The sequence below is a fragment of the Myotis yumanensis genome, unplaced genomic scaffold (assembly GCF_028538775.1).
Source record: "Myotis yumanensis isolate MYYU_CA2020_CCGP unplaced genomic scaffold, mMyoYum1.0.hap1 SCAF_19, whole genome shotgun sequence".
NCBI classification, from domain to species: domain Eukaryota; kingdom Metazoa; phylum Chordata; class Mammalia; order Chiroptera; family Vespertilionidae; genus Myotis; species Myotis yumanensis.
The window spans coordinates 23,927,955-23,954,553 of NW_027223770.1; the positions used below are offsets into that span (position 1 = coordinate 23,927,955).

At 39.9% G+C, this 26,599-nt stretch overlaps 1 protein-coding gene across 1 annotated transcript in view; it reads right to left on the bottom strand.

Moving 5' to 3' along the window:
• TTC28 (tetratricopeptide repeat domain 28) overlaps positions 1-26,599 on the bottom strand; it is a 300,310-nt gene that overhangs the window by 116,403 nt on the left and 157,308 nt on the right. Inside the window, exon 5 of the mRNA XM_070399969.1 lies at positions 10,724-11,231. Coding sequence (XP_070256070.1) covers positions 10,724-11,231 — 508 coding nt within the window. The remainder of the gene's footprint in view (positions 1-10,723; positions 11,232-26,599) is intronic.

The following is a 26,599-nucleotide window of genomic DNA, read 5'->3' on the forward strand; positions in this document are numbered from 1 at the left end:
AGTCACCGCAGCTCGGCAGCTACTGCATTGAGTGTCTGCACCCTGGTGGTCAGTGTGCATCATACCTACAGGCCGGTCAGAAGGTTGGAAGGTCAGATGGTTGCTTAGCCTTTTATATATTTGGATGCTATACCCACTGTAGTACAAGCATTAGCCACTAGGATAAGGCCACAAATAAGCTAAGATACATATCCTGCCCATTACTGGCTTTTATGATCTAGTTGGGAAGTAATTACAATACTTAATAAGTGCTATGTACAAAAATGGTAGGAGAATACAGACGAATGCTAAATTTCTTAGAAGAACCTGAGAGGAAGATTTAAGAATAGATATTTGATTGAAGTTTGAAAGAATAAATAAGATTTCACAGGCTTGACCAGAGAAAGATACTCAGGGCAGAAGAAATGGCATAAAGAAAGCCAGGGAGGAGTACAAGGACTCAGGTGTGGGGAACAGTGAGTGTGAAGGGTGGAACGGCAGAAAATGGTATTAAGATAAATTGGGGCCACTTATCAGGGAAGAGTTTTCTGACACCCCCTCAATTAGAATTGCACCCCATGTAATACTTTCTGAAATCACCAAGTACTTTTACTTCAAGCACTTAAAATGCCTGCTTTAGCAAATAGCCACTGGCATCGTTTCTAGCACAGAGTAGGTACTCAATAAATACTTTTTGAATGTTAAGATTTTTGAAAGATAAATATGCCAGGTATAAAGAGAAAAACTATTTTTTCCTTGCTATGTAGGGAATCTTCACCTCTAACAATAAGTTCTCTTTAACAGGATTTGCTGTAAAGGAGAACCACAGCGGCGATCTGAATAATTACTTGCTACATCTGCTCCAAATGTCTATCTAAGAGACCGGATTCTAATACTCTACATCTTCTACTATTTTGATTTTCTCAAGAAATCAGTCAATAGTAAATTCCTCATAAGTCACCTCACAACAGATGGATTCCTTAAGGAAAAAAGATGAGACTAAAAGCAGAGCCAAATGATTCCAGAAGAAAGACCCCAAAGCTTATCATAGTCACGTGGCATAAGTCCAGTATGCAGCGTCCAGCACAGATGGTAGGACCCAGGATCACATCTGCACCCACCATTGCTGGCAAAGCAAAGGGCTAGACAGGAACTGCTACAGATGGACAGACTTAGGTGCAGGCAGGTGTGGGAGGTGCCAGTGCCAGGTATGGGTGGTAGGAGCCAATGATTAGCATCACTGAGAGGCTCCCCTGCTTACTGCATGGTGCCAGGCTGCACTGCTCACAGAAAATGGCCACAAAATAGAGGCTAAAGGTAGGGTGAGTACCAAAATGGCAGTACCCCCAGCAGGCAGTAACCAACTAAGTCTGGGACAACAAAGTTGTGTTCAGAAATCAATGCTCTTCAAAGTTCCTACTCAAGTGTTCCTTTCTGAAGTCCTAACAGAAGTGTTATCAATGCTCAGGACTGGGCTGTCTAATGGGAAATGCCCCCATGGGGGCTTTTGACTCATAAACCTATTCAGCCTCACTTGTTCATAATCATTTGTGTAAAGAAGGAAAAACCTCCGAGCACTAATTAGAAAGATAGAGCTGTTGTATTTTGCTCCAGATCACCTTATCTTCTTTATTCAGTTCTTGAAGACTCAGCTATTAAAGAAAATTAAGTAATTCATCAAGCCCATTTCAATTACCTGCTGCTGATAACATCAGATTACAATTAGCATCTACAAATGAACCAAGTGCCAACTGCCAAGCTGAAACATAAGCTAATTTACTGCTAGACTCTGCCTGCTGGAGACAGAACTCTGGGACCTGGCAGCAAGCAGCCACTTCATTATTCCAACAACAGTTTTGCAGCCTCTTCTGCAACAGCCCAAAGTGCAGCTCTGACCAGGATTTACTGCCCCGTCTGTTCCTGCTCACATGTTTACAGACGTGCTCTATCTGTAAGCAAATCGCAGCTCCTTTTAAATAGCAATGTCTAGACAAGCCGGGTAACAAATCTTGACATAAAAGAGAGAATAAATATTATTAATATTTATTAGGCACTGAGAGGTGTGGGCCACAGCACAGGATGTGCGTGTCATAACCTTAATGAGGGTCTGAATCATTTTCTGGGAGTCCTCTGGTGCCTGATCAGAAAAATCTCCTGCTTTGGTTGATGCTCTCCATTCCTCATTTCTTTCCAATGGGGAAAGCACACTGTTGTTACTTTCTTTTAGATGTCTAGAAAAATCTGTTTCAGGCTCTGGGACACATTTTTTTTTCCTGTATTTATATTTTCCCTTTTCATGACCCTTCCTAAGAACTGCTTTGCATGAAAGCTGGGATGTGTGGTTTGGCTTCCTATATTATGGACATTATTAAACTCTGACAATCTGTATAGTCTTGTCTATGCTTCTGAGGCAGAAGAACCAACTGTTCAATAAATGAGCAGGTCTCAGAGGGGTCCTGTGGGCGGTAGTAGAAGAGAGCGTGCAGACCTACGTTCGGGTCTTGCCTCTGCTGCTTATAAACTGCATGGATATGGAACAAATCCTATGCCCACCACATAGCTTTGGAATGAGGATAAAATGAAACAATGTATGCAAAGCGTCTAGCTCAGTGCAAGTAACCAACAGACAGTAGGTACTGTGGAAAGAGGAAAGCGCTGTTCCATCCTACCGGTGCCTATGCTTCTCTGGGAATGCTTGCTGCCTGATACTTAGGCATGAGCAGGGGCCATTGCTTCAAGGTGGCCTATAACCCTTCTAGTGGTGCTTCCTCTTTTTCCTCTTCCTGTGTAGGCTCGGGGATAGGGAAGCAAGGTAGGAGGATGGTTAGGTGCAGAACAAGAAGCATCTTTGGATGTTAGCCCTAGGCCTGGTTATCCTAGCCTGGCTCCTGCTGGAATCCACTACTCTAATGGGAACATTCCATCATGGAAGAACTGTGGACATGGAATCACAGACCTGTACGTAGCCTCCACTCTGCCTCTTACTCTATAATCTTGGGTGAGTCACAAACGTTTATTTATCTCTGAGTCCTCATCAGTGAAAAGGAATAATAATAGTTTACCTCATAGGGTTCTTAGGAAAACAAACAAGTACTGTGAAACACAAATATAATGGAATTACATTGCTATACCAAGAGTTTCTATGTGAGTTCTCACAGACCCTTTGACATCTTGAGCGGTTATTTTAAACATGATTCCATTAATCATACTGTGTATTTCCAAAGAAACACACCCAATTAGTGTAAATCAATTACTATATACGATTATTATAAACATTTTACCTGTAAAGCTAGCTTCTCTCCACCTAAAGAAAACCCAACATGTAAAAACTGAAATGTGAAAAACAGGTAAAAGAGAGTGACTGATATATTATAAAATATTATAAAACTGTTTTTTCTCTCACAAAAGAAATTTATTAAAATATTTTTTAGGGCACTCAGTTTTATATGTGTTCATAATAATGATTTAATTTATAAAATCTATTTAGGAATAATATAATTACAGTGAGTTATGTGTATGTATCATGTAGAGAATATATAATATTGTTCCCCCTTTCCTTCGGAATTCCAAATTTTCTCATTCAGATTTGCAGAATTTAATTTTTTTAATGTAATTTTAATAAAAGGTATGTAGGTGGTATTTCTTAAATCCTAAAATTAGAACAGCTGAGATTCACCATTTCTGGTGCACTGTAAATACAAAAAATGATGTTTACCCACCAGAATTGCTATCAAACTTTTACTCTAACACATGACTCCCAGGGTGGGAGAGGAGAGGGGAAATGAAACTAGCCATCCTTCTAATTGTCTCCCTTTTCACTCTCCTAATTGCAGTTTATCTCTAAGTAAGATGAGAGGCCATTCTGTCTGGCTCCCTAGAAAATGACAAGATTTGTGAGGCTCAGGGTGAGAGGACTTTGAAGCTGTAATCCAGTGACCTATTCTGCAGTCTAACTGAGGTTTGACTCCCAACTGCCTAAATTAGAACCATAAAGAAGGCCACCAAACAAACAAAAAAAACAGAGGCCTCAGAAATATTGCCATGCAACTATAGTTGATTTGTGCATAAAAGAAAAAGATGGACATTTTCCAAGCCAAAATTTACATTAACATTTTCACAAGTAAGACATGCTTAGAAAACAGCTAGGCTATTCTTTGTTGTTCATAAGAAATCTAAAAAGTCTAAATCATTTCTACTTGTTTTATTTAAAAGCAAATGAAAGGTGGATAAATATTAGTATATGCTAACCACCAAAGCACAAAGCTTTCTTGTCATCTCTACCTTCGTTCTCTCCATTTCAGAAGCTTTTATTGTCAAATAACCTTCTTTGTGACTCCAATCTCATTGTCCCTGGCTTCTCTCATGTAAGTGACATGTCCCCATACCCTGAAGCCCTCTTCTCCCTGAGCTCCACCTGGATCCCTCCACTCTGTGCATCTCACTCAGACTCGCTGGTGGTCTTTCCTTCCCCATCTCACAAATGTGATTAGGATGATGCCATCTTAATACTTGTTTCCAGTTCCATTTGTTCATATTACATGAAGAGAAATACATAAGGGCCATGTACAAAATCAAACTTTTCACGTGCTCCCCAAAACGAATTCCTCCTCCCAGCTTTCCTTTCTCTTTCCAAAGGCACCACTATTCTTCCAATCACCTGGCACAATATCTTGCTATAAGCTTTGACTCATTCAATCTAACCAATAAGTATATATTTTGTACCGCTTATTATACTCAGTGACGCAGAGACTACAGAGTAGAAGGTTGTTCATAGTTGTAATGATTTTAATCCAGTAATGATATCCACACAAGTATACAAATAACCCTAATTCCTGATTGAATATAAATAGAATAAAAGACATTTTTAAAGTGTTACCAGGGCTCAGACAAGGTAAGACACTTATTTTATTATCAAGAGAGTACACTTTAGACAAGCAAAACAGGGACACAGAAGTTCTAAGTGGAAGAAACAGCTTGAGGAAATATATTAAAGCAAGAAAGCATGGCCAGTGTGATGAGGTCAGGGAAGATGGAGAAGCGCAGTTTGCGGAAAGAGCATGTGCAGAGGAGCAGTGGAATTGAAGAATGAAAAGGATGATGGGCTTAAAGGTGAGGACTCTGACCACAATGTGGTGTGCCATGTGCACCGAGGACTGCCTGGACTATAGCTCCAGGTGGGTCAGTCTCATCGATGTGCGGGATGGAGAAGACATGGGAAGGTAGGATGGTTGTGAAGAAAACCCAACTAGTAAGATAATACATTAGAACTGGGCAATTAGGAAGAGGCAATGAAAGAAAAGAACCTTTATGAGAATATTTATTTGAAAACTGTTAGACTGAGAGTCAACTAAGAAAAAAAAGGAAGAAATCAATGATGACTTTAGATTTCTAAGTTAGGATGTCCGATAAGCTGAATAATGCCCCCTCCCCCCAAATATGCTGTCGTCCTAATTTTGGGAACTGTGAGTGTTACTTTACACGGCAAAAAGGATTTAGCAGGGGTGATTAAGCTAAGAATCTTGAGATGAGGAGCGCACCCTGGATTATTCAAGTGGCCCTGAGAGAATCACAGCAGTCGTTATAAGAGGATGCAAGAGAAGTCAGGGCAGAAGACAAGGCAATGTGATGACGGAAGCAGAGATTGGACTGATGCCCTCTGAAGGGGGACGAAGAAGCCACAAGCCAGGGAATACAGGTGCCATTAGAAGCCGATTCTCCCCTGGAGCCTGCAGAAGAGTCAGCCTGCTGACACCTTGGCTTTAGCTGGTGGAACTGATTTCAGACTCTTGCTCTCCAGAACTGTAAGAGAATAAATCTGTGTTGTTTTAAGCCACTAGTTTGTGGCAATTTGTTACGACGACAATAGAAAATTAATACAAATGGCCAGAGGGGTGGGGCTGTCATCAACAGAATTAGGAAATCTAGGAGAAGCAATTAATTTAGGAAAAAAATGTCATGTTTGTACTCACTTTGACAGATCAGCATGAAAATCAGATGGAGTATCCACTAGGCAGTTGGAAATGCAAAAATAATACTCAGAGGTCAGAGCTGGAGAACAAAAATTTAGAAACAATGCACATTGAAGCAGTAATTGAAAATAATAAAGGAAGATATATAAAGAACAGAAAAAATCAAGAAATAAAACACAGGAACAACCTATACATACATGTGTATATTTATATATATGATTGTACTGCCATGTGCTTATGTACGTAGTAAACAGGTCTGAAAAGATTCTAACCAACTTGAGGAGTGGGGAAGGGGAAGGTAAAAATGTAAGGGAGTGGATCTCCTTTTTCTACTTTTTACACTTATGTATTATAAGAAATTTTTTTTTACAAAAGTAAGTACCACTTTTGTAACTTCAAATTGTCCATTTTCAAAAAACACCAATGAAGAAGGCACAAGAAGAGCAGCCAAGAAGAAAATTAGGAGAGCATGCTTCACAGAAACTAGGAGAGGAGAGAATTTCAAGGAACAGTTCGTAAATCACGCCAATGCTGCATACTGATTAGGAAAATTTAGAATTGTCAAAAGATCGTAAAAGTCAGCATGAGGAGTTCACTGTTGATCTTTTTTCAGGGACAAAAGAAGCAAATCAAATTGCAATGGATTAAAAAAGAATAGCAGGAATTCTGGTTCCGTAATGGAGGAGGAGTTCCTTTCACTCTAACCCTCCCATAAATAATGACTATGAAGTCTGTGGGGGGAGAGGGCCACAGGCATGGAGGAGGCTGAGGGAGGAATCTGTGTAAAGGCAATGAAGCACAGCCTTAAGAGTGAGAAGCTATAGAGAGGTTGGAGCTGAGCATCTGAAGAAGGGAATGGCACTGGGTAAGTTTCCCATTTTTGAAATGCCAAAGAGCATCTTTTCTTTCCCAAAAGGCAAGCCCCAATAAGGTGGTGAGGCTAACATTCAGGTAGAAAAACACAGACTTGCTGGCTTGAAGAACCAGAGGAAAAAATCCCATAGAGAGCCACAGTAGGGGGCCTTAAATTCTGAATATAAATTCTAACTCATCTCTAACTCCTGAAATATATATGTGAAAGGCAGAGTCTAAGCAGCCCAGTTAAAGAAAGGTAAAAAACACCAACAGAGATTTCAACTGCCACCCACCACAGAGAAGACTGAATTTGGAGCCTGAATTCAGTCAAGTTAACTGGAAAAACAACGAAATCAATACTATTGAGAAATATATCAGAATCCAGAATCTCTATCAAGTATCATTCACAAGATTGGATATAATTCCATATTACTGGATATCCTATATAAAAAAGGGTAATATGCAAATTGGCACTAACGGCGAAATGACCAGAACGACCACTCGACCAGTCACTATGAGGCGAACTGACCACCTCTTGGTCCTTTTCCCCAGCTGGCAGGCTCTGATCACCCGCCCAATGGCAAATGGGGAACTGGGAGTGGGTGGCGGCAGGGGGACAGGGCTGGCAAGCGGGCGGGAACGGCCGGCCTCTCGGTTCCTTCCCCCAGCCAGCAGGCTCCGATCACTCGATGGCAAACGGGGAACCGGGGGTGGGTAGCGGCAGGGGCCGGGCCAGCTGTGGGCAGCCAGGGAAGATGGTCTTGATTGCAGGCCAGGCCTAGGGACCGTACCTGCATGCGAATTTCGTGCGCTGGGCCTCTAGTAGGATATAAAATGAAACAATAGCCCTAACTGGTGTAGCTCAGTGATTAGAGCATTGGCCTGCACACCAAAGGGATGTGGGTTCACTCCCCACCCCCCCTCGGGGTGCATTGGGGAGGCAACTGGTGGATGTGTCTCTTTCACATTGATGGTGTTCTCTCTCTCTCTCTCTCTCTCTCTCTCTCTCTCTCTCTCTCTCTCTCTCTTTACTGCATCCCTCCTCCCCGCTCCCTCCCTTCCACTCTCTCTGAAAAAGCAATGGGAAAAGTATCCTCTGGTGAGGATTAACAACAACAAAAAAGAAACAATAAAATGTCACTAATACTCAGTACAAAAGGCAATCAATACACAATTCTGAGAATATACTAAAAACCACTGAATTATCTACTTTAAATTGTATGGTATGTGAATTATATCTCAACCAAGCTATTACAAAACAACAACATCAACAACAGGTAATCAACATGGTCCAACTCTAAGAGAACGGACGTGGAATTAGTAGACAATGTTTTAAAGGGTTTTGTTTCCCTCTCCCCCACCCTGAATTGAAAATGGGTGAAAGCCTCTCTCCCCTTCATCATGCAGGGCAAGGAGCAGCCACCGTGGAGGGCTGTGATCTAAGGCTTATTCTTTGCTGCTATAACAGGTTTGAAAAGAATAAAATAAAGCAATATCCACACATAAAAATAAAATAAAAGCTTTTGTAATATCTAGGCTCAGCTATGGAAAGAAAAATATACATGTAATAAACATATAAATCTTAGCAGTTAAATGGAAATTTTCATTAAAAGAACCAACTGTAAATTCTACAGATAGAAAATACAATATATATCCTACAAATATGTTCTCTGACCACAATGAAATTAAATTAGAATTTGATAACAATAAACCTCCAACATATTAATATTTAAACAATACTTCTAAATAACACAGGGGTTAAAGGGAAATCACAGATGACTTTAGAAAATATTTTGAACTTATTGAAGGTAACCTAATACATCAAAAATTACTGGATGCACCTATAGCAGTGTTTAGAGAAAATTTTATATTTTTAAACACTTGTATTAGAAAGAAGAAAGATCTAGAATCAATGACCTAAGTTCAATCTTGAGAAACAAGAAAGTAGCAAGAAGGAAATGATAAAAATGAGACTGGAAATAAATGAAATGGAAAATAGACAAGCAATGAAAAATTTAACAAAAACACAGTTTTTTAAAAAGATCAAAAAAATTGATAAATATCAAGCTAGAATGATCTAGAAAATGGTACAGGTGTAAAAAAACAACAACAACCCATAAACTACCAATAACAGAAATGAAAGAGGGCATATATCCTACAAGCATTAAAAGAAAAATAAGGAAATATTATAAACAACTTTATTTCAATAAATTAAATGAACTGAACAAAGTCTTTGGAAAATATAACTAATTCAAACTAATACAAAATGATAAAGAAAATCTAAATAGTCCAAGCTGCATAGCCATTTAAGGTTCTAAGCCCTCCAATTTATCCTATGTGCCACTGCTTGACTTGTCTTCCTTAAATATCTAGTCTATCTTCTTAGGCCTACATTTCCAAACCATCAGGAATTCCTGTTCACTAGCATATCCCTTGCGTAGTTTTCATAGTAATCTTTTACCACCCTAGCACATTCCTGAAGTCTAATCATGCCACCATCCCTCAGATATGCCAACCTACTTTCTTATAACTTCTTCCACATATTCCTTACTATCAATGTCATCCCATTCCTGGCCAAATCTCACCTATTCTTTGAGGTCTAATCTTCTCCAAGAAGCTTTATAAGTTAGTCCAAGCCCTCAGGGTCTCCCTTCTAGGAACTGCATGGCACTACAACATTAACACTGTCTTGCAGGGAAGCCACTGTTGTCCTATGTATTAGTCTTATTTCCCCAACTAAATTATAAACTTTTTTTTAAAAACTTCTCTATCCCTTAAGGCAACTACTATATTCCAGGATTTAGCACATGATTCAATAAATGATTGATTCAATAATACTTGATCCATTGAACGAATATATAATGCCAAGAGCTTATTTCTGTAGTTCTTACAGACTCTCTCGACTCTCATTCTGATCTCAGTATCATCGTCAGAGTCATCTCCAGGGGACTTCCAGACTTTTTCTAACAACCATATTCATGAAACATATGGTTACAATAATCAGAGGTAGGGGGAGGGAGGAGTGGTGCTTAAATTACATAGAGATGAGGTGCCTTGGTTTTGTAGGTCACATAAGAGGCTGATTTTTACATTCTGCTGCTACTAATATCTGATAAGCATACACTAATACCAATAGGGTCACTTTTTCCTTGTCCTCTCCCCTTCCTGAGTCCCTGTGGACACAGAACAAATCCGGGCATAAGGCTGAGTTCAGCTTATACTTCCAAACACATCTGTTCCTTCCATTCATTATGAACCCATACCTAGATAGAGAGATAAGATAACAGTATCTTCTAAAAAGTAGCCAGTTACCAATATTTAGTGTCTCTTACTATATAAATCCACCCAAATATATAAATCTTAACTATAACCAAGTACTATCAAAATAATGACTGCAAATCTATCTTATTTCAATAGATCTTTCAAAAAATAATATTGCATTTATACTAAACTATCAATATCATTTGTGAATACACATACTATTAAGGAAAAATACACTTCCTGTGGGGTTAAAGTCACCAAGTAAAGAAACCCCTTTGGACAAAAACGTCTCAAATTCTCTTTCATTGATGGCTTCCTAGCAGCTTCTCTTTCATTTAAACCAAATATAGCTTTATATCCTCATTTCAGTCCCCTTCTCTCTAATTAGATAAATCTGGTCATTCTTCTCTCTAGACAGATTAAAAGGTTGGGGTGTTTTGTTTTTCCAGTATTTCAGAGTTCTAATCCTTAGAGCACTGTGATGACAGGAAGGATCATGTGATTTAGAGCAGACAGGCTCCAAGGAAATATAACTGAAGGAAATATACAACACACACATTGAAGAGACTCTTTAGAATAAAACACAAAGATAGTGGGCTACTCCCGCTATTTCCAGCCCACGGAATTGACGTGGCTCTTGCAAGCCACTCTGTCCTTACCCAGGTTAGAGGATGCGCGTCCTTCTGCAGCCCGGTCCTTGAGGTCCTCAGCAATGCCCAGCTGCTGCTCATGGTACTGTTTAGCTCTCTCCAAATCCTGCATGCACCTGGCAGCATGGCCCAGGCCAGCGTAGGCCCGCATCTCGATGGCCTTCTCCATCAACTCCTGGGCCAGCTCCAGCACATAGTTGTGGTAAGACATGGCCTTGTCAAAGTTCCTCCTGTAGTGATAGGCACTGCCCAGGTTGCTGTAGGCCCGGGCCTCTTCTCGTTTGTTGCCCAGGTCCTTGGCTATCTTCAGATGCTGCTCATGACACTGCACAGCATTCTCAAAGTCACCCATGGCAATATACACAGCTCCCATGTTGCCGAGTTCTCGGGCTTCAGAAAGCTCATCTTTGGATTGCTTGGCAAGAAGAACACACTGTTTGTGGCTGGCCAGTGCGTTGGGGTAGTCTCCAATGGCCGTGTACACGTGGCCCAGGCTGCTCAGGGCTGACGAAGCTGCCTAGAGAAAAGCACACAGCAGAGAAATGAAAGCACATCAGAAAGTGGCTCTGGTTTGCTTCAGCAGATAAAATGCTACAGAGAGTGCCTGTAGCCCCCCAATCCAAGCCCTGATCTCCATCAGTGGCTCACAGACCTCTGCAGAACTAAGAAGAGCCCATCCGAACAGCAAGCTCCTAATAAAAGACAACGGTAATTTAATCAGTAACTCTCAATACCTAATCTCACAGAAGCAGGTTGTATTGCACATAACCTTCATCTTAAAGACTATTGATATTTCTAATATTATGATATTATAGCTATGTTAATAGCTATTAACCTCTGCAGTCTAAGGAAATGTTGAAGAAGACCAAAATTAGTTCCAGTACAGCATAGAAATTCGTAGGAGAAATCCATGCTTGGCTCTTGCACTCCCAGGCATTTATCTAGCCTTCTCCCAAAAGCAAATGGACACCTTAATGGTAAGGGATATATTTAGAATGATTGGTAATTTTGCGACTTAAGACCCACTGGAGGGTCTGTTCTCTTATCTTTGTTCCTTTAATGTGACTTCATCAGTGCTGGTTACTGCGGAGGGCTTGGGTTTAGATGAGCCCCAAAGGAAAGCAATGGGTGGGTTACAAACTCTACCTCTGAATGGCGAGGACTCCACTGAGCCTCTCCACCCCTTTTCAGGCCCACAGTGGTTCTTCCAGCTTTGCTTTTGTTTTTGCCTAGAACAGTGGTTCTCAACCTTCTGGCCCTTTAAATACAGTTCCTCATGTTGTGACCCAACCATAAAATTATTTTCGTTGCTACTTCATAACTGTAATGTTGCTACTGTTATGAATCGTCATGTAAATATCTGATATGCAGGATGGTCTTAGGCGACCCCTGTGAAAGGGTCGTTCAACCACCAAAGGGGTCGCGACCCATAGGTTGAGAACCGCTTGCCTAGAAGCTCTTCTGACCCCAGCCTTTGTGCAGAAAAATGCTATCTTCCTAGTCCCCTCACAGTGTTTGCTGCTCATGCATTTCTTGTCTAAAGAAAAGTACATGAGCCCTTCTTGTGTGAAAAGTTTTAATGAAAATAACTGTATCAGTAGAGTGCACCAAATGGAAACAACAAAAATAATAACAGGTTTTAGAATCTTACCAAGTGCATATAGTCTTAGATTCTTTTTGTTTGTTTGTTTGGTTGGTTAATCTTACCTGAGGATATTCTTCCATTGATTTTTAGAGAGAGTGGAAGAGAGAGGGAAAGACAAAGAGAAACATCGATGTGCATTGACTGGTTGCCTCCTACACTCACCCGGACCAGCGTCAGGAACAGGGAGCAGCCTGCAACCAAGGTACGTGCCCTTGACCAGAATCAAACCCAGGACCCTTTGGTCCACAGGCCAACACTCTATCCACTGAGCCAAATTGGCTAGGGCTTAGATTCTTGTCTTTAGTTTCTAAAGGGGAGTTACCCTGGACTTTCTCTGCCCTTCTCAGCCCCCTTCCTTCATATTGCTCCCTCTTCCTAACATGCACATGTGATTTTGGCAGAACAAAGCATACCCTGTCACAAGTAGGCAAGTGGTCTTCACAAGGGCCTCCAGGCTAGGGAAAAACAGCAAAAGATGCTGTGCCACCTGGAGTAAGGGTATTCCTTTCTGAGATGTACTCTATGTCAGTACACTTCAGAGCACTTTTATTAATAGTTTGTAAATGAGTGAATTGCTACCCTATTTTTTTGCCCGTGAAATAGTTCTTGATCAAACTAACGGAGGCACTGGTCATCTTTATAATGCTTGCAAATTATAAAGGCACTGTACTGGCCTCAGGTCCCTTCTTCAGGCCCTCTACTTCATGTCAGAGTATCGTGCGGGGCCTTCTGCCACTCACAACTCCTCTCCCCTGCCTGATCCCTCCCCTTCCTCCTCTACTGCAAACCAGGGACACAACCTCTTTCCTCTGCTTCTCTAGTTGGCCCTCCCCACCTCACTATCTGGGTCCTTCTCTACACAAGCGTGGCTAGGGAGCAGGACACAGTCCACAAACCCTCCCCGACAAATCTGTGTTGCCCTCAAAGTAAAACACGTGGATCTGTGACTCTGGAGCTAAGGTAACCTAGAATCAGACACATGCTTCAAAACTGCACTGCCCTTGCCCTACCAGGTTTGGCTCAGTGGATAGAGCGGTGGCCTGTGGACTGAAGAGTCCTGGGTTCGGTTCTGCTCAAGGGCACATGCCCAGGTTGTGGGCTCAATCCCTGGTAGGGGGCATGCAGGAGACAGCTGATCAATGATTATCTTTCATCATTGACGTTTCTCTCTCTCTTCCTCTCCCTCTCTACAATCAATAAAAATATATTTAAGAACAAAAAAATGGCACTGCCCTTTACAGGCTCTGGGGACCTTTAGAAACTTAACTTCTCTGAGCTTCAGTTTTCGAGACGACATTTCTAGGCCCAAGCCAGGACCTGAGTGTTTTGAAACTCAGCCATGAGCCTCTGTCAAATGTGCAAATCATAAATAACTCATGTGGTAATTCCAAACAGTGGAACTGGTTGGAGGCAATGAGCCCTTGAACACTGCAGGGGATGGATTTATAAGGCTTGGGGCAGGCACAACACCCCGGGCGTCACTGTTCCTAGGAACTTCTGGTTTATGGCAACTGCAGATGACAGCCCTGGGATTTTCAGCTTCTGAGTCTTCATTTCTCTAAATGCCAGGGAGACACAGGAGCTCATTTGCTGAAGCTCTCCGAACATAAGGAAAGGGCGTATTGGGGCATTTCCCCTCTGGGATGTGGGGAACAGAGGGAGGACTACTGCATCAGCTCTCCCCTGGCTCCCTCCAGTTACCAGGCAGTGCTGGGAAGCTGGGATGCCTCATGGTGGTGTCCTGGAAACCAACATCTCTAGAAAGGATGATATAATTTATGAAGCACATCACAGCCTCTGAAATTCGAGAGGCAGGGTGCTGTTGTGTAAGAGTGGAACACATAGACAGACACAGTATGGTGATTACCAGAGGGGAAGGGGGATGGGGCAGCTAGAAAAGCCGAGTAAAGGCCGGGATAAGTGGTGATGGAAGGAGACTTGACTTGGGTGGTGACCAGACAATACAATATACAGATGATGTATTATGGAACCTACATAATTTTATTAACCAATGTCACCCCAATAAATTCAATAAGTAAATAAACTTTTTTTTTTTTAAAAAGAATGGAACCAGATTTAGAGTCAGAGGCCCTGGCTCCTAACCCTGTTAAGTCATCTTACTTCTTCACTTCTTACTTTATATGCGAATGGTGTGGAGAATAATAGAGCTAGGATGGGACCAGATGAAGCAGTGCATGTGAGTGTCCAGAGTAAAGTGCAAAGTTCTCTGTGAATGCCTCACTGAGGTGTGGATGGATGTTCTGTGACTGCAAGCTGGCGGGGCTGAGCTCTGTTACCAAGCACGAGCTGGTAATGGCAACTGAAACCATCAGTCATTATGACCAAACATCTATATTCCTATCAGTTGCCACAGGAAATAAAGTCCAGTGTTTTACAGCCCCTGAGCAAATAACCCGTGATGATATTTATCAGCTAAGTGATTACAAATTAATCACTTGTCTTTGTTCCTGTTCTTGTAGAATAAGCTTAGATCTGAAACATGGTTTCAGGCTGTTAACGAGAATCTGAAGACCCATATCTATGGGGAATCAGAGGCTCCACCTCAAGCAGATGCTGCATTTGCCACTAAGGTTCACGCTGCCTCTGTATATTAATCTCTTTGAGATTTTTGTGCCTGAATAGCAGCAGCTGCTTCCCACAGTGGAAACATTTGGGAACATCTGTATTTGAATACTAAAACGCACACAAACAGTTATGCTAACAAACTCTCTGGTTGGAATAAGACAATACTTTTCTCTTTACAAGATATAAATGACCCATATTCTTGCCAAAGCATGATTCCCAGCTGTAGCCTTAGCACACAGGAGCCATCGCCCCTTGCTCTGTGACCCGGAGATCTGCAGAAGAACTACATCTGACAAGTCAGTTTCATGGGACATGGAGCTAAAGAAAAAACAATTGCCTTTAAGGGATTTTAGTTTGAGGCATAAAATAGAAGCATTTAAACTACCCAAACTACAACCACATTGATGACACTACCATTAAACATTATTTTGAAGACTGAAACATGTTTTCCTGTACATCTAGCATGTTCCCCCTTATTGTATTTCATATGAGTTATATTTTTTCTGTAAGAATTAAATGTACATACAGGGAATGTTTAATATAACTGATTGGCTAATTGTATGTAGTTTTATAAAGGGGGAAATGAACCTGCAGTTACTACCAGAAACATGGTATTTCTTCTTTACTGTCCAAATCCACATGCACCTTGTATTCCCTGCCAGTTCAGTACCCAAAAATTCAAGGTCCCAGGTTAATTACCTATAACTCAAGAGACAGAAAGATATAGAATAATAGGGACAGACTCTGGAATCAGACATGCATGGATTCAAATGACAAACCATGTGATACTGCGCAAGTTTTGCAACATCTCTGAGCCTCAGTTTCCTTAGCTATAAAATGGGAATATTAAGACCTCACAGAGCCTTGATGAGTACTAAATAAAACAGTATTTATAAACAACCTGCCAGGTTCAGTACTTGGCACACAGTGCATGCTTCACCACATCTCTCTTCTCTTTGTTAAACACTGCTCTATCAGAACAGAAATTAAAGTGAGAATCACAGCAATGTGGGACAGAGCCCTGGCTGACCCATAATGAACATATAGTGGGCACAAGAAATAAATCTTTGTTGTTTTAAGCCACTGAGATTTGGAGATTTACTGTTATTGCAGCATAATCTGGCCTAGCCTGACCAATATAATACTGAGCATAAATTAATAATTTTCATGCTCCAATCATCATAGTAATAGTTAACACTAGTCAGTCATTCAAATATATTAATTGCCATGTTTCTGGGTGATTAAATTTTAGGTATTTACCAATTACCATAAGTTTCTGGATGATAACATTTTAGGCATTTTAATAGAAAAACTAAATTTGAGTAGAATTAAGTACTAAAATCAGGAACTTAGCTAATCTTTAAATACCTGTATTAACTCAGATACAAGAGTCTAACTGGTAGTAATGTACCCAAATTCCAGGCCTATTTAGGGGGAATCAACAGCCACCCAAATATTAACTTGCAGAAACATAAGATTAAATCATCCCATGGAGGGTCTATATACTTCCTACAGTCTTAAATGACATACACTCCCTATTCAATGTGTATACTAGAGCCTGAAAATCTACTCTTAATAAGCATTGAGGTGATAAGGTAATTCTATAAGAAGTTAAACAATGATCTTGAGTTGCTTACTCAACAGTCACATACACACACACACAAATAAAAATAAATTTAAAAAATAGTCACACAAAACCAAATAGACAAAAATAATAAAAATATTTATAATCTATATTTTTGAGGACACTGTCCACGATATTACCCAATGTCATCTTTAAAAGGACAAATGGAAAAATTTATTTCAGATTTCAATGCTTCTACCAAGCAACTGCTATAGTTTTATCTTAAGAAAAATGTGAATCTTATAAATGGTCCAATTTATCTTTTTAATTGGGTCACCAGGAAGCTTATGGTTTGACTCAGAACCTCCCTTTAACAGCCAGAGATAATCCCATAATATGTGCAAATTCTGCCCTGGCTTCAGCCTATGATATGAACTTAATCCTCTCATTACTCTGATTTCTTCCCTTTCACGCTTTATTTCCTGCTCCCACAAAAACTTCTTGGATTAAAACAGAGAAAAATCAACAAAACACAAACAAAATACAGTAAATATTAAGGTTCTTGGCAGGGAAAGCTTCCTGAAATTGGATCTCTAAGAATTGTGAACTCACAGCCACAGACTGAAGATGAGACTTAAATACCACATAAACAGGGAACATTTTAATTACAGGGTCTTTAGTAGTCTTAAATCATTTTCATGCTGTATATACTTAATAATTGGGATTATTACAATCAATCTAACCAGTTTGTTCCATTACATAAACCTAGGGTTGAAGGACTATTCTGCAGTTGTTATTGAAAAGGTAAGAGAATATTTGTGTACACCTGAATTATTTCTACCGTTATACTATGCCATAGTTGGAACAGTTGGGTTGAATCTATTACCATGAGCTTAGAGAGTGGTTAGTGATAGTCATAGCTTTTCCATGGTAACCTGTCAGCCTTTTCTAATTCTGTGGGGCCGGAGGAGTTTTCATAATTATTTTTATCTAAATTATATTAGGGTTGGAAGAATAACACACTGTCAGAGAGATCTGTTAGCAATACCTTAGAGTTGCTATCACAGGTGATAAATTATTTATAATGCCCAGCATTAATACAGCAATGTTTTCCAACCAAGAATTTGTAAATGTCGTTTGCAGATGCAAATTAACAGATTAATAAGGAAACAAGCTTTCTTGTATGAGAACCTGGGATGACAGATTAGCTATTAAGAGCAATTTATAGGTCATAAGATATGAAAGTTGGCAAGAAACACTACCTCTCGTGGCTCTATAAATAGTAAAACTGCATTTAGTTTCCCAGAGGTATCCTGTTAGACATTTTAATTATACCATAAAAACTGCCAGGATTTACAATGATTTCATTTTTTAAAAAATTTGATGCTCCATGTAAACTTGATGCAATACAACAGGCATCTGTGCTATGTGCTGCAGCTGCCAAGTTGCAGCCAATGGAAGAGTGTGTGCTCCCTCCTCATGAACGACGGTGAATGGTGAGGTTGATGCTGAATGTCAGAGGACAGAAACGTTACTCCTTAACATTTCCTCCAGGTTACTTAAGGATTCTCCTCCCTCCTTTACATCCTAACACTGCAGCCACATGCTATCTATTGAGGAAGATTTTTTACAAAGAACTTCATTCTACAAAGCTCTTTGGCCAAGAAGTGATGACCAAGTAAAAATCCTAGAGTCTTGGTGGTCCTATCAGGGTCAAGTTGAGTTTGACTGGGGATAAATTCTCTTACTCACTTGGAAATAATCAGTTAAGATTATTTTTGGAAATTTATTTCCCACTCTGTTTCACCTACATCTTCAGTTTTATTTGGGAGAGTGATAGGCAGTAACCTAGCCTCAAATGAGTTTTTTGGCCCTGGCTGGGTTTCTCAGCTGGTTAGAGTGTTGTCCTATATGCCAGTGATGGCTAACCTTTTGAGCTCGGCGTGTCAGCATTTTGAAAAACCCTAACTTAACTCTGGTGCCGTGTCACATATAGAAATTTTTTGATATTTGCAACCATAGTAAAACAAAGACTTATATTTTTGACATTTATTTTATATATTTAAATGCCATTTAACAAAGAAAAATCAACCAAAAAAATGAGTTCGCCTGTCACCTCTGACACACGTGTCATAGGTTCACCTTCACTGCTATATGCCAAGGTTGCAGGTTCAATCTCCCATTAGGGCACATACAAGAAGCAACCAATGAAAATATAAGCAAAATAACAAATGAGTCTCTCTCTCTCTCTCTCTCTCTCTCTCTCTCTCTCTCAGCAATCAATAAATAAAAATTTGTAATGAGTTTTTTATGACACAAAGCACTCGGGTTTCTTATGCAATCATTTGACCTGGGTTAGGAGACATTCTACCATAATGCTGTTTTAGTCCAATCAAAACTGTTCCATTCCACACTTGCCAGCCGACCTGAATTTTAGTGAGCTATAAAACACTGTTCTGTAGGGGGCTGGAATGTAGTCAATCACCCTTTGAAGATATTACTTACATTAATCATGAAATCTGGCATTGGCTGGGAGGGTATGAAGGAGAAAGTTGGAGAGGGAAAGGGACGGAAAACACATACGTGTGCAAGCGCATATACAAGAGGCAGAGGAGACATTTCGCAGAAGGAAAGAAGCCCCAGAGAAGGGGCTTATTTGCGGGGCCAGCAGATGACAATTTAAAAAAGAAATCTTTAAACTGGATGGAAAGGAGTCCTCAAGGAACCTGGAAAGATGTTATAAAATTAAGAAACAACTGGAACTTCTGCAACTATCCATGAAGGAATATCATTACAGGTCCTAATGCAGGCTGAGACCTTCTGAAATCCATGGCTTCTGACTGTTCAGGAATAAACTGCCCACAATCTCAGCTCTCTGCAAATTCTGGCAAACTCAACCTCTCTTCCTGTTGGGTAATTCTAAACTTGGGTTTCAGAACAAGAGACAGAGAATTTTAGAGCTGGAAGAGGCTCTATAGATCACTGAATCCACTGGTTTTAAAACTTTGTTTAAACCAAAGTACAAATACACATGATTTGTGTAATAAAAGTGTAGTCGTTTAGGTTCACTTAGACTAGGGTGCACTTTTCTCCCCAAGTAACCTTAAGAGAATCTACGGCACCTGCGGGACTCTTTAGAGCAGAGTTTGAAAACCACTTAATAATGTAACTCCTCAATGTCTTTAGATGTAGAAACTGAGGCCAAGAGATGTCAAGTACCTTGGCTGAAGGTCAACCTGCTAATGACCAGCAGAGGCAGGACTAGAGGCCAGGTCTTTGGGCTCCCAGCTGGTATTCTCTTCACTCTGCTTTGCCAGCATTCCATCACATCTCACAGTCACCTCAAGCTCAAGCCCTCATTGCTTTGCCCAAGTCTCCTTTACTCTTGTGACTTCCGTGATTAATACAAGAAATAAATGTTATCACTATTTCTTCTAACAACCAGTCAAAAGCTCAGGTTTGCCCTGACCGGTTTGGCTCAGTGGATAGAGCATCGGCCTGCGGACTGAAGGGTCCCGGGTTCGATTCCAGTCAAGGGCATGTACCTTGGTTGCGGGCACATCCCCAGTAGGGGGTGTGCAGGAGGCAGCTGATCGATGTTTCTCTCTCATCGATGTTTCTAACTCTCTATCCCTCTCCTTTCCTCTCTGTAAAAAAATCAATAAAAAATTTTTTTTTATTTTTAAAAGCTCAGGGTTATCATTGACTTTTCTCTGTCTTTTGGCTCTCATATTCAGCAGGCACCCAAGGCCAGCTTTATTAGACTCCTGAAATTATAATCACACTATTTTTTATTTAATAATGTCTAATTTAATGTCAATTATTTATATACTAGATCCACTTAGAATTTATTTCTGATGGTTTTATTTTAAATAATAAATACTACCTTTTAAGTTATGTGACAATGTTTACGGATGAGGTTTGTAATATATTTTAAATACACACTGCTCTTCTCTCTAAAATCCAAGCCAGTGTTCAGCGACAAATTCAATGCAAACTTTAATCAAATGTTAGTAACTTTTCTAACAGCTACTGATTTTGCTTCCTGAATAATAGATTTGGCAATTCTAGAGTAATGCAGTGATTAGACAGTGATTAAATCCTGTCTCTGCTGACTATGTCCCCTTAAGGAAGGTACTGACTCTGACTCTCTCTGTCCTTGTTTCCTTATCTATAAAGTGAGGGTAATGATATCTATCTTATAGGATGTTATGAGCATACACTTAAAGAGCTTAGAATAGTGCATGGCACATAAGTATTCAATTACTGCTAGCTGTTATTATAGATGCTAAATACCAATAAAACTGAGTAAATTAAGTAATTTTAAAGTCACATATTTATATTCATTTACTCTATTTTGTAAGTTTATTTAAAATTTAAATGCATTAAATTAGTGCCTTCCTTCCCTTCTCATTATATTAATTAAAAAACCTGAAAATGTCATTTCCCGTGTGTGGCATTTGTCACTGCTCCTTTGGCACAGAAATTATTTGGGTATGCAAGCACACAGACATTTCTTTTTGGGAATACCCAAACAAAGAAGACATTATACCAAGATATAAAAAAGAAACACAACATGTTCACTGAAGACAAACTAAATTTTTAATTAAGTTTCTAAATTTTTAAAAAATATTAGCTTACGCCCTAACTGGTTTGGCTCAGTGGATAGAGCGTCAGCCTGTGGACTCAAGGGTCCCGGGTTCAATTCCAGTCAAGGGCATGTGCCTTGGTTGCGGGCACATCTCCAGTAGGGAGTGTGCAGGAGGCAGCTGATCGATGCTTCTCTCTCATCGATGTTTCTAACTCTCTATCCCTCTCCCTTCCTCTCTGTAAAAAATCAATAAAATACATTTAAAAAATATTTATTAGCTTACTATAAAAATAGCCAGCCCGTTAAATATAGGTTACACTGATAAATAAAATTTCTAATTACAAGTATGATCAAACTCTTCATTCTGTTAGCTTTTAAATTGGTTTTTCAGTGGTGTGCTTGTTTTGGATGAAAGTAAATACAAGACAATATACTAAAGTTTCACTGAGTATGTTCTAAAGCAAAAAGAGATGATTCATATATTTCCTATTTGACGCAATAAGAAAAGATACAGGATATGGATGCAGGAAAGAGAAAGAGCATGAGATAGGTCATACTAAGGGTTTCTTGAAGACAAGAAGTATCTTATTTATCTCTGTAACTTTAGAGTCTAGCATAATGCTTGACACATAGTAGGTGCTCAGCAAACACTTGAAGAATTGAACTGGTATTCATGGGACTTTCAATCTGCACAGGATATAAAGGAAGAAAACTCCATCCCTCCAACATAAGAATGCCAGAAGGACTGTGTGGTACCAATACCTCCCAACCTCTAGTTCTCTTTAAGCAAAATTCTGGTGCGTTAAAATTTTCCTACACCTGCAGGAATGTAGGACATATAAACATAGTGCTTCTCAGTTGTCACCTTGCTGTCTGTCTGCATTGAACTCATGGTCCTTCACATCTGTCTTGTTCTTCTTTCTGCTCCTCCTCATCCAATCAGTCACATTCTTGCTAAGTCTTATGAAATATCCTCCCTTTTACCTTTGCATTGTTCACATGAGACATGAAATGATTAAAGAGGTGCCACTGCTATCTTTGTTATAATACTATTTTTCCTGAGTATAATTACAATGGTAACCCAAATTAGGCTCTAGAAAAACTAATATAATTTAGATTCTTTCTGACACCATTAAAATCTTCATTAGAAAAAAAAAATATATATATCTTAATAATAAGTACATACTATTCATTGAGAGCCAGACATACCATATTTCATAAAATCAAAGTTGCCATGAATTTAAGAAGCACTTTACAATATGTGCCCCAAAGAGATACAAATGTTGCAATTCAACAATGAGAGTATGCTTACTTATTGATTATAAGACCAATTTTATTTTAGAGACAATAAAATGTAGGAGGGAAAATGAGCATCATAGAATCAATGAATTATGTTATATCAGGTGCTTTACTTATATTATCCCAAATCCCCATCAGGACCTCTGAGGTAGGAATTTTTTTTATATATATTTTATTGATTTTTTACAGAGAGGAAGGGAGAGGGATAGAGAGTCAGAAACATTGATGAGAGAGAAACATCGATCAGCTGCCTCCTGCACACCCCCAGCTGGGGATGTGCCCGCAACCAAGGTACATGCCTTTGACTGGAATCGAACCTGGGACCCTTGAGTCCGCAGGCCGATGCTCTATCCACTGAGCCAAACCGGTCAGGGAATGAGGTAGGAATTTTTATCTTCACTTTGCAGATGAGGAAACAGACAAAATTAAGCAACTGGTTCAAAGTCAAATAATTATTACTAAAGGGAAAGATTAGGATTGAAATCTGGGCCTACCTAACTGCAAATCAGAGTATTTCCACCATACTGTATTACCTCCTCCGGAAATCCCCGACAGAAAGTGAAGAAGAAGGCCAAGGGCACTGGCTCTGAAAAGGACTGGTTACTATTACTGTTTACAATTAGGTGCTTGGAATAGCTTAGCAGGCGGGTGTTTCTAATTTGCAATATTTTTTTAATAGCTATTATCAAACTGTATCACAAACTGAATACAAACTCAGAATGTTATTAAGACTGAGGAAGAAAAAACCTACAACAATTCTACTACACTGTTATTTTTTGAGCACCTTACAATTTTTTACTGTTCATCCCCACCCCGGACATCAAAACTACCTTTGGAATTCTCCAAGTTAGCCAACGTACATATGAGTCTAAAAAGAAATGTATTTTATTTTATCAATATTATCCTCAGGACTATATATAAATTCTGAGATATGAAATGAAAAGTTTAGGGACTATGCCAAGTCTAGGACTGGTTAATGTGTCTGGTATTTCTAAAAAACCCCAGGAAGCTGCTCCCGAATGTCTATCATTACAGACATGCAGAAGATGGGTTATGATTCAGGTTTACGATTATTCCATTTAGGGATAGAGATAATTTTCAACAGTGGTATTGTGCTGTGAGCTCAGGCCGGACCATTTAAAAGTGCTTTAGGAATGTATGTGTCCTGGGAGCTCAACAGGAAGAAAGAATTAGCCCAGCTCCTAGAAAGGCAGGGTCATGTCCAGAAGGTTCCATTCAAGGCATTATGGTATTACATAGAGCCTGCTGGAAATCATGTCGTTTTTTAGAAACCTCAGAAGCCTTTTTCTGAAAAAAATCTGGGATTAGGAGCAGATTGGTTTACTTTGCTTCTAGTAAACGGTGAAAGGGAGGTGATGATTCTGTCACTGTTCAAGTGAAAAAGCAGTGAAAGGGCGAAGGTGAAGTGATGAGTGATGACACTTCTGATGATGCCCCTTCCAGATGGGGGTGGGATACAGCCTTTTCCAGCTCTGGCTTCTTCCCAACAAAGTAGCAGCACATTGTCCCCGTAATAAAGCACATGCTGTATCATATCTGATTACTCCGAGAGCTTCTTTTACCTAATTTTATAGTTCAGACGAGGAGCGAGGGAGGAAATGAAGGAGGAAACAGGAAGATAAAGTTTTGCCTCCCAGGTTCTAAGATTACTCTACTGGTAGTGAGTTCACTCTGTACTTGCTTATGTGCCTGGAATCTAAGAAAAATAGGTAAAAATCCTGAATAGAGGGAGTTATTAAGTGAGGGTGAGGGTTAAGAGGTTTTCCATAATTGTGAAAGTGTGACTACTTTAATTGGAAAGAAACACAGAAACTTAATTTACATCCAATGACTTGTCGAAGAGACAGAACTCTGATTTTTTAAATCGAATTTCTGTATAAGAACATGAAACTTGCTGAACCAGTGATAGCAGGCAGCGGCCACTGTCCACAACCTGACTCGGCTCCAGTCAGGGGTCTGCCAGGCTCTTACAGCAGAATCCAGATGTGCCCACGTGAGTTACATGTCCCCTGGGATGCTTCTCCCAACATCTTCTCTCTAACAATATAGATGGTGGTCCTCACCCTTCTCCTGGGTGCCATCAGAGGTGAAACCAGAGTAGTGCATTAAACATGTGTTGGGTACTTGAGTGCAACGTGGTGATTAAGTCAGCTGGGGACTTCAAGGATGTGCTTCAGGGGTTAGTAATAAGAGTCTGGGAGATATATTCATCATTGGATACTTAATAAAATCCTCTGCAAAACAATGCCCACTGGGAATTCTAAGCAACTGGAGCATACTGTGAACATCAGCTGCATTCGAAGGAGACAGGCCTCGCCACGATGGTAGAATCTAGAGTGGCTTTGCAGGCACTTGCTTCCAGAAACATCAAGAAAATAAATGTTTTGCAGAGCTAACAAAGAATAGCTAACATATATTTATTCACTTGTTCACTCCACAAACACTGAAGTGCCTGCTATGTCCTAGGCCCTGGGAATATAACGGTAAATGAGACAAAGCATCTGCTGCAGTCACTCACAGCTTAGGGGACAGAATGGAACCAAGTAAGCGCCGCAGACCTCTGGGTGACTGGGACAAGTCGAAACACCCAAGGTTCTCAGCTTCTTTCAGAAACCGTGAAAGGAATTTTGTTTAAGCAATAAGCCCATAGAAACAAAAAGATTGAGAAAGATACCAGCAGATGAGAGAGCCACAAAACTTGAGAAGATGGAAAGCAGATGGATGAATGGTAACTGATTTAGTAGGACAGGGAAAACGGAAACCAAACTGCCTGCGAGGAGGGGTGCCAAGGCCAGCTGCAGAACGCTGGAAAGGAGCAGGGATTGAGGCACTAAGGCTTCTGAAGTTCAGGGGACGAGGTGCAGGGCTGAAGCAGAGGACGGGATATAAACTTATATAAGAAGCAATTAGAGCCTAGATCTGCCCCCTCAGTTTGGCAAAAGATGGAAGCCTGCTTTCTGCAGATGTTTAGAGATGAAGATAGAAATTAAATGCTCCACTATAAATGGGCTAAGTGAAAATCTACATTTTGAATGGTGAGATTCTCCTCACCAAACACCCCTCTCCACATTACAGCCTCTTTGCTCTCATCGGTTTCTGCTACGCTGCAGCTACATATGGCAGCAGACGGGAAGTTTCTGTAAAAATTGGTCCAAAGAAAAGATGTGCATAAACTAGCATGAAGTGATTCCCCAAATAAAAAAGTAAATAAGACCACAGTGTATTTCAAGCTACACTGAAGTCTATCTGTGCCCAAGACCCACCCAACCATACAGAGGCTCTAATCCAGTGGTTCTCAACCTGTGGGTCGCGACTCTTTGGCGGTCGAACAACCCCTTTCACAGGGGTCGCCTAAGACCATCCTGCATATCAGATATTTACATGACGATTCATAACAGTAGCAACATTACAGTTATCAAGAAGCAACAAAAATAATTTTATGGTTGGGTCACAACATGAGGACCTGTATTTAAAGGGCCAGAAGGCTGAGAACCACTGCTCTAATCCATCTTTAGTGCCTTGTTCCTAATATGAGCAGTCTGCCAACGATGAGCAGACATTTGCTGAAATCTCTAACTTGAAAGACAGTGACCAAAATAAACAACAAAAAAGGAATTCAAGAGGGAACAGATACAATGAAGGATGGAGAAAAAAACTTTCAAAAAAAGATAGTCTTCAGGGACATAAAATATCATACTGCAGCCATGAACCTTCTGTGCGCCACACAAAAGGGGCATTTAGAAAATATGAGAGAAATCTTCAAAATGCTTAATGACAGCAAATAAAAATAGCACATGTAGAACAAATTGAAGAATATTACTTTATAGGAAGTAGGATTATTTAAAAAAAAGAGGAAAAACAACACATAATATAATTAGAGGATCAATCCAAGAAGCTTAACATCTGACTAACAAACGTTATAGTTGTAGAGAAGAAAATAGAAAGGAATAAATTATCAAAAAAATTTTTAAATAAAATTTCTCAGGAATTGAACACATGAGAGTCTACCAGTGGTTCTCAACCTTCTTAATGCCACGACCCTTTAATACAGTTCCTCATGTTATGGTGACCCCCAACCATAAAATTATTTTCGTTGCTACTTCATAACTATAATTTTGCTACTGTTATGAAACATAATGTAAATATCAGATATGCAGGATGTATTTTCAGGGCTAGACA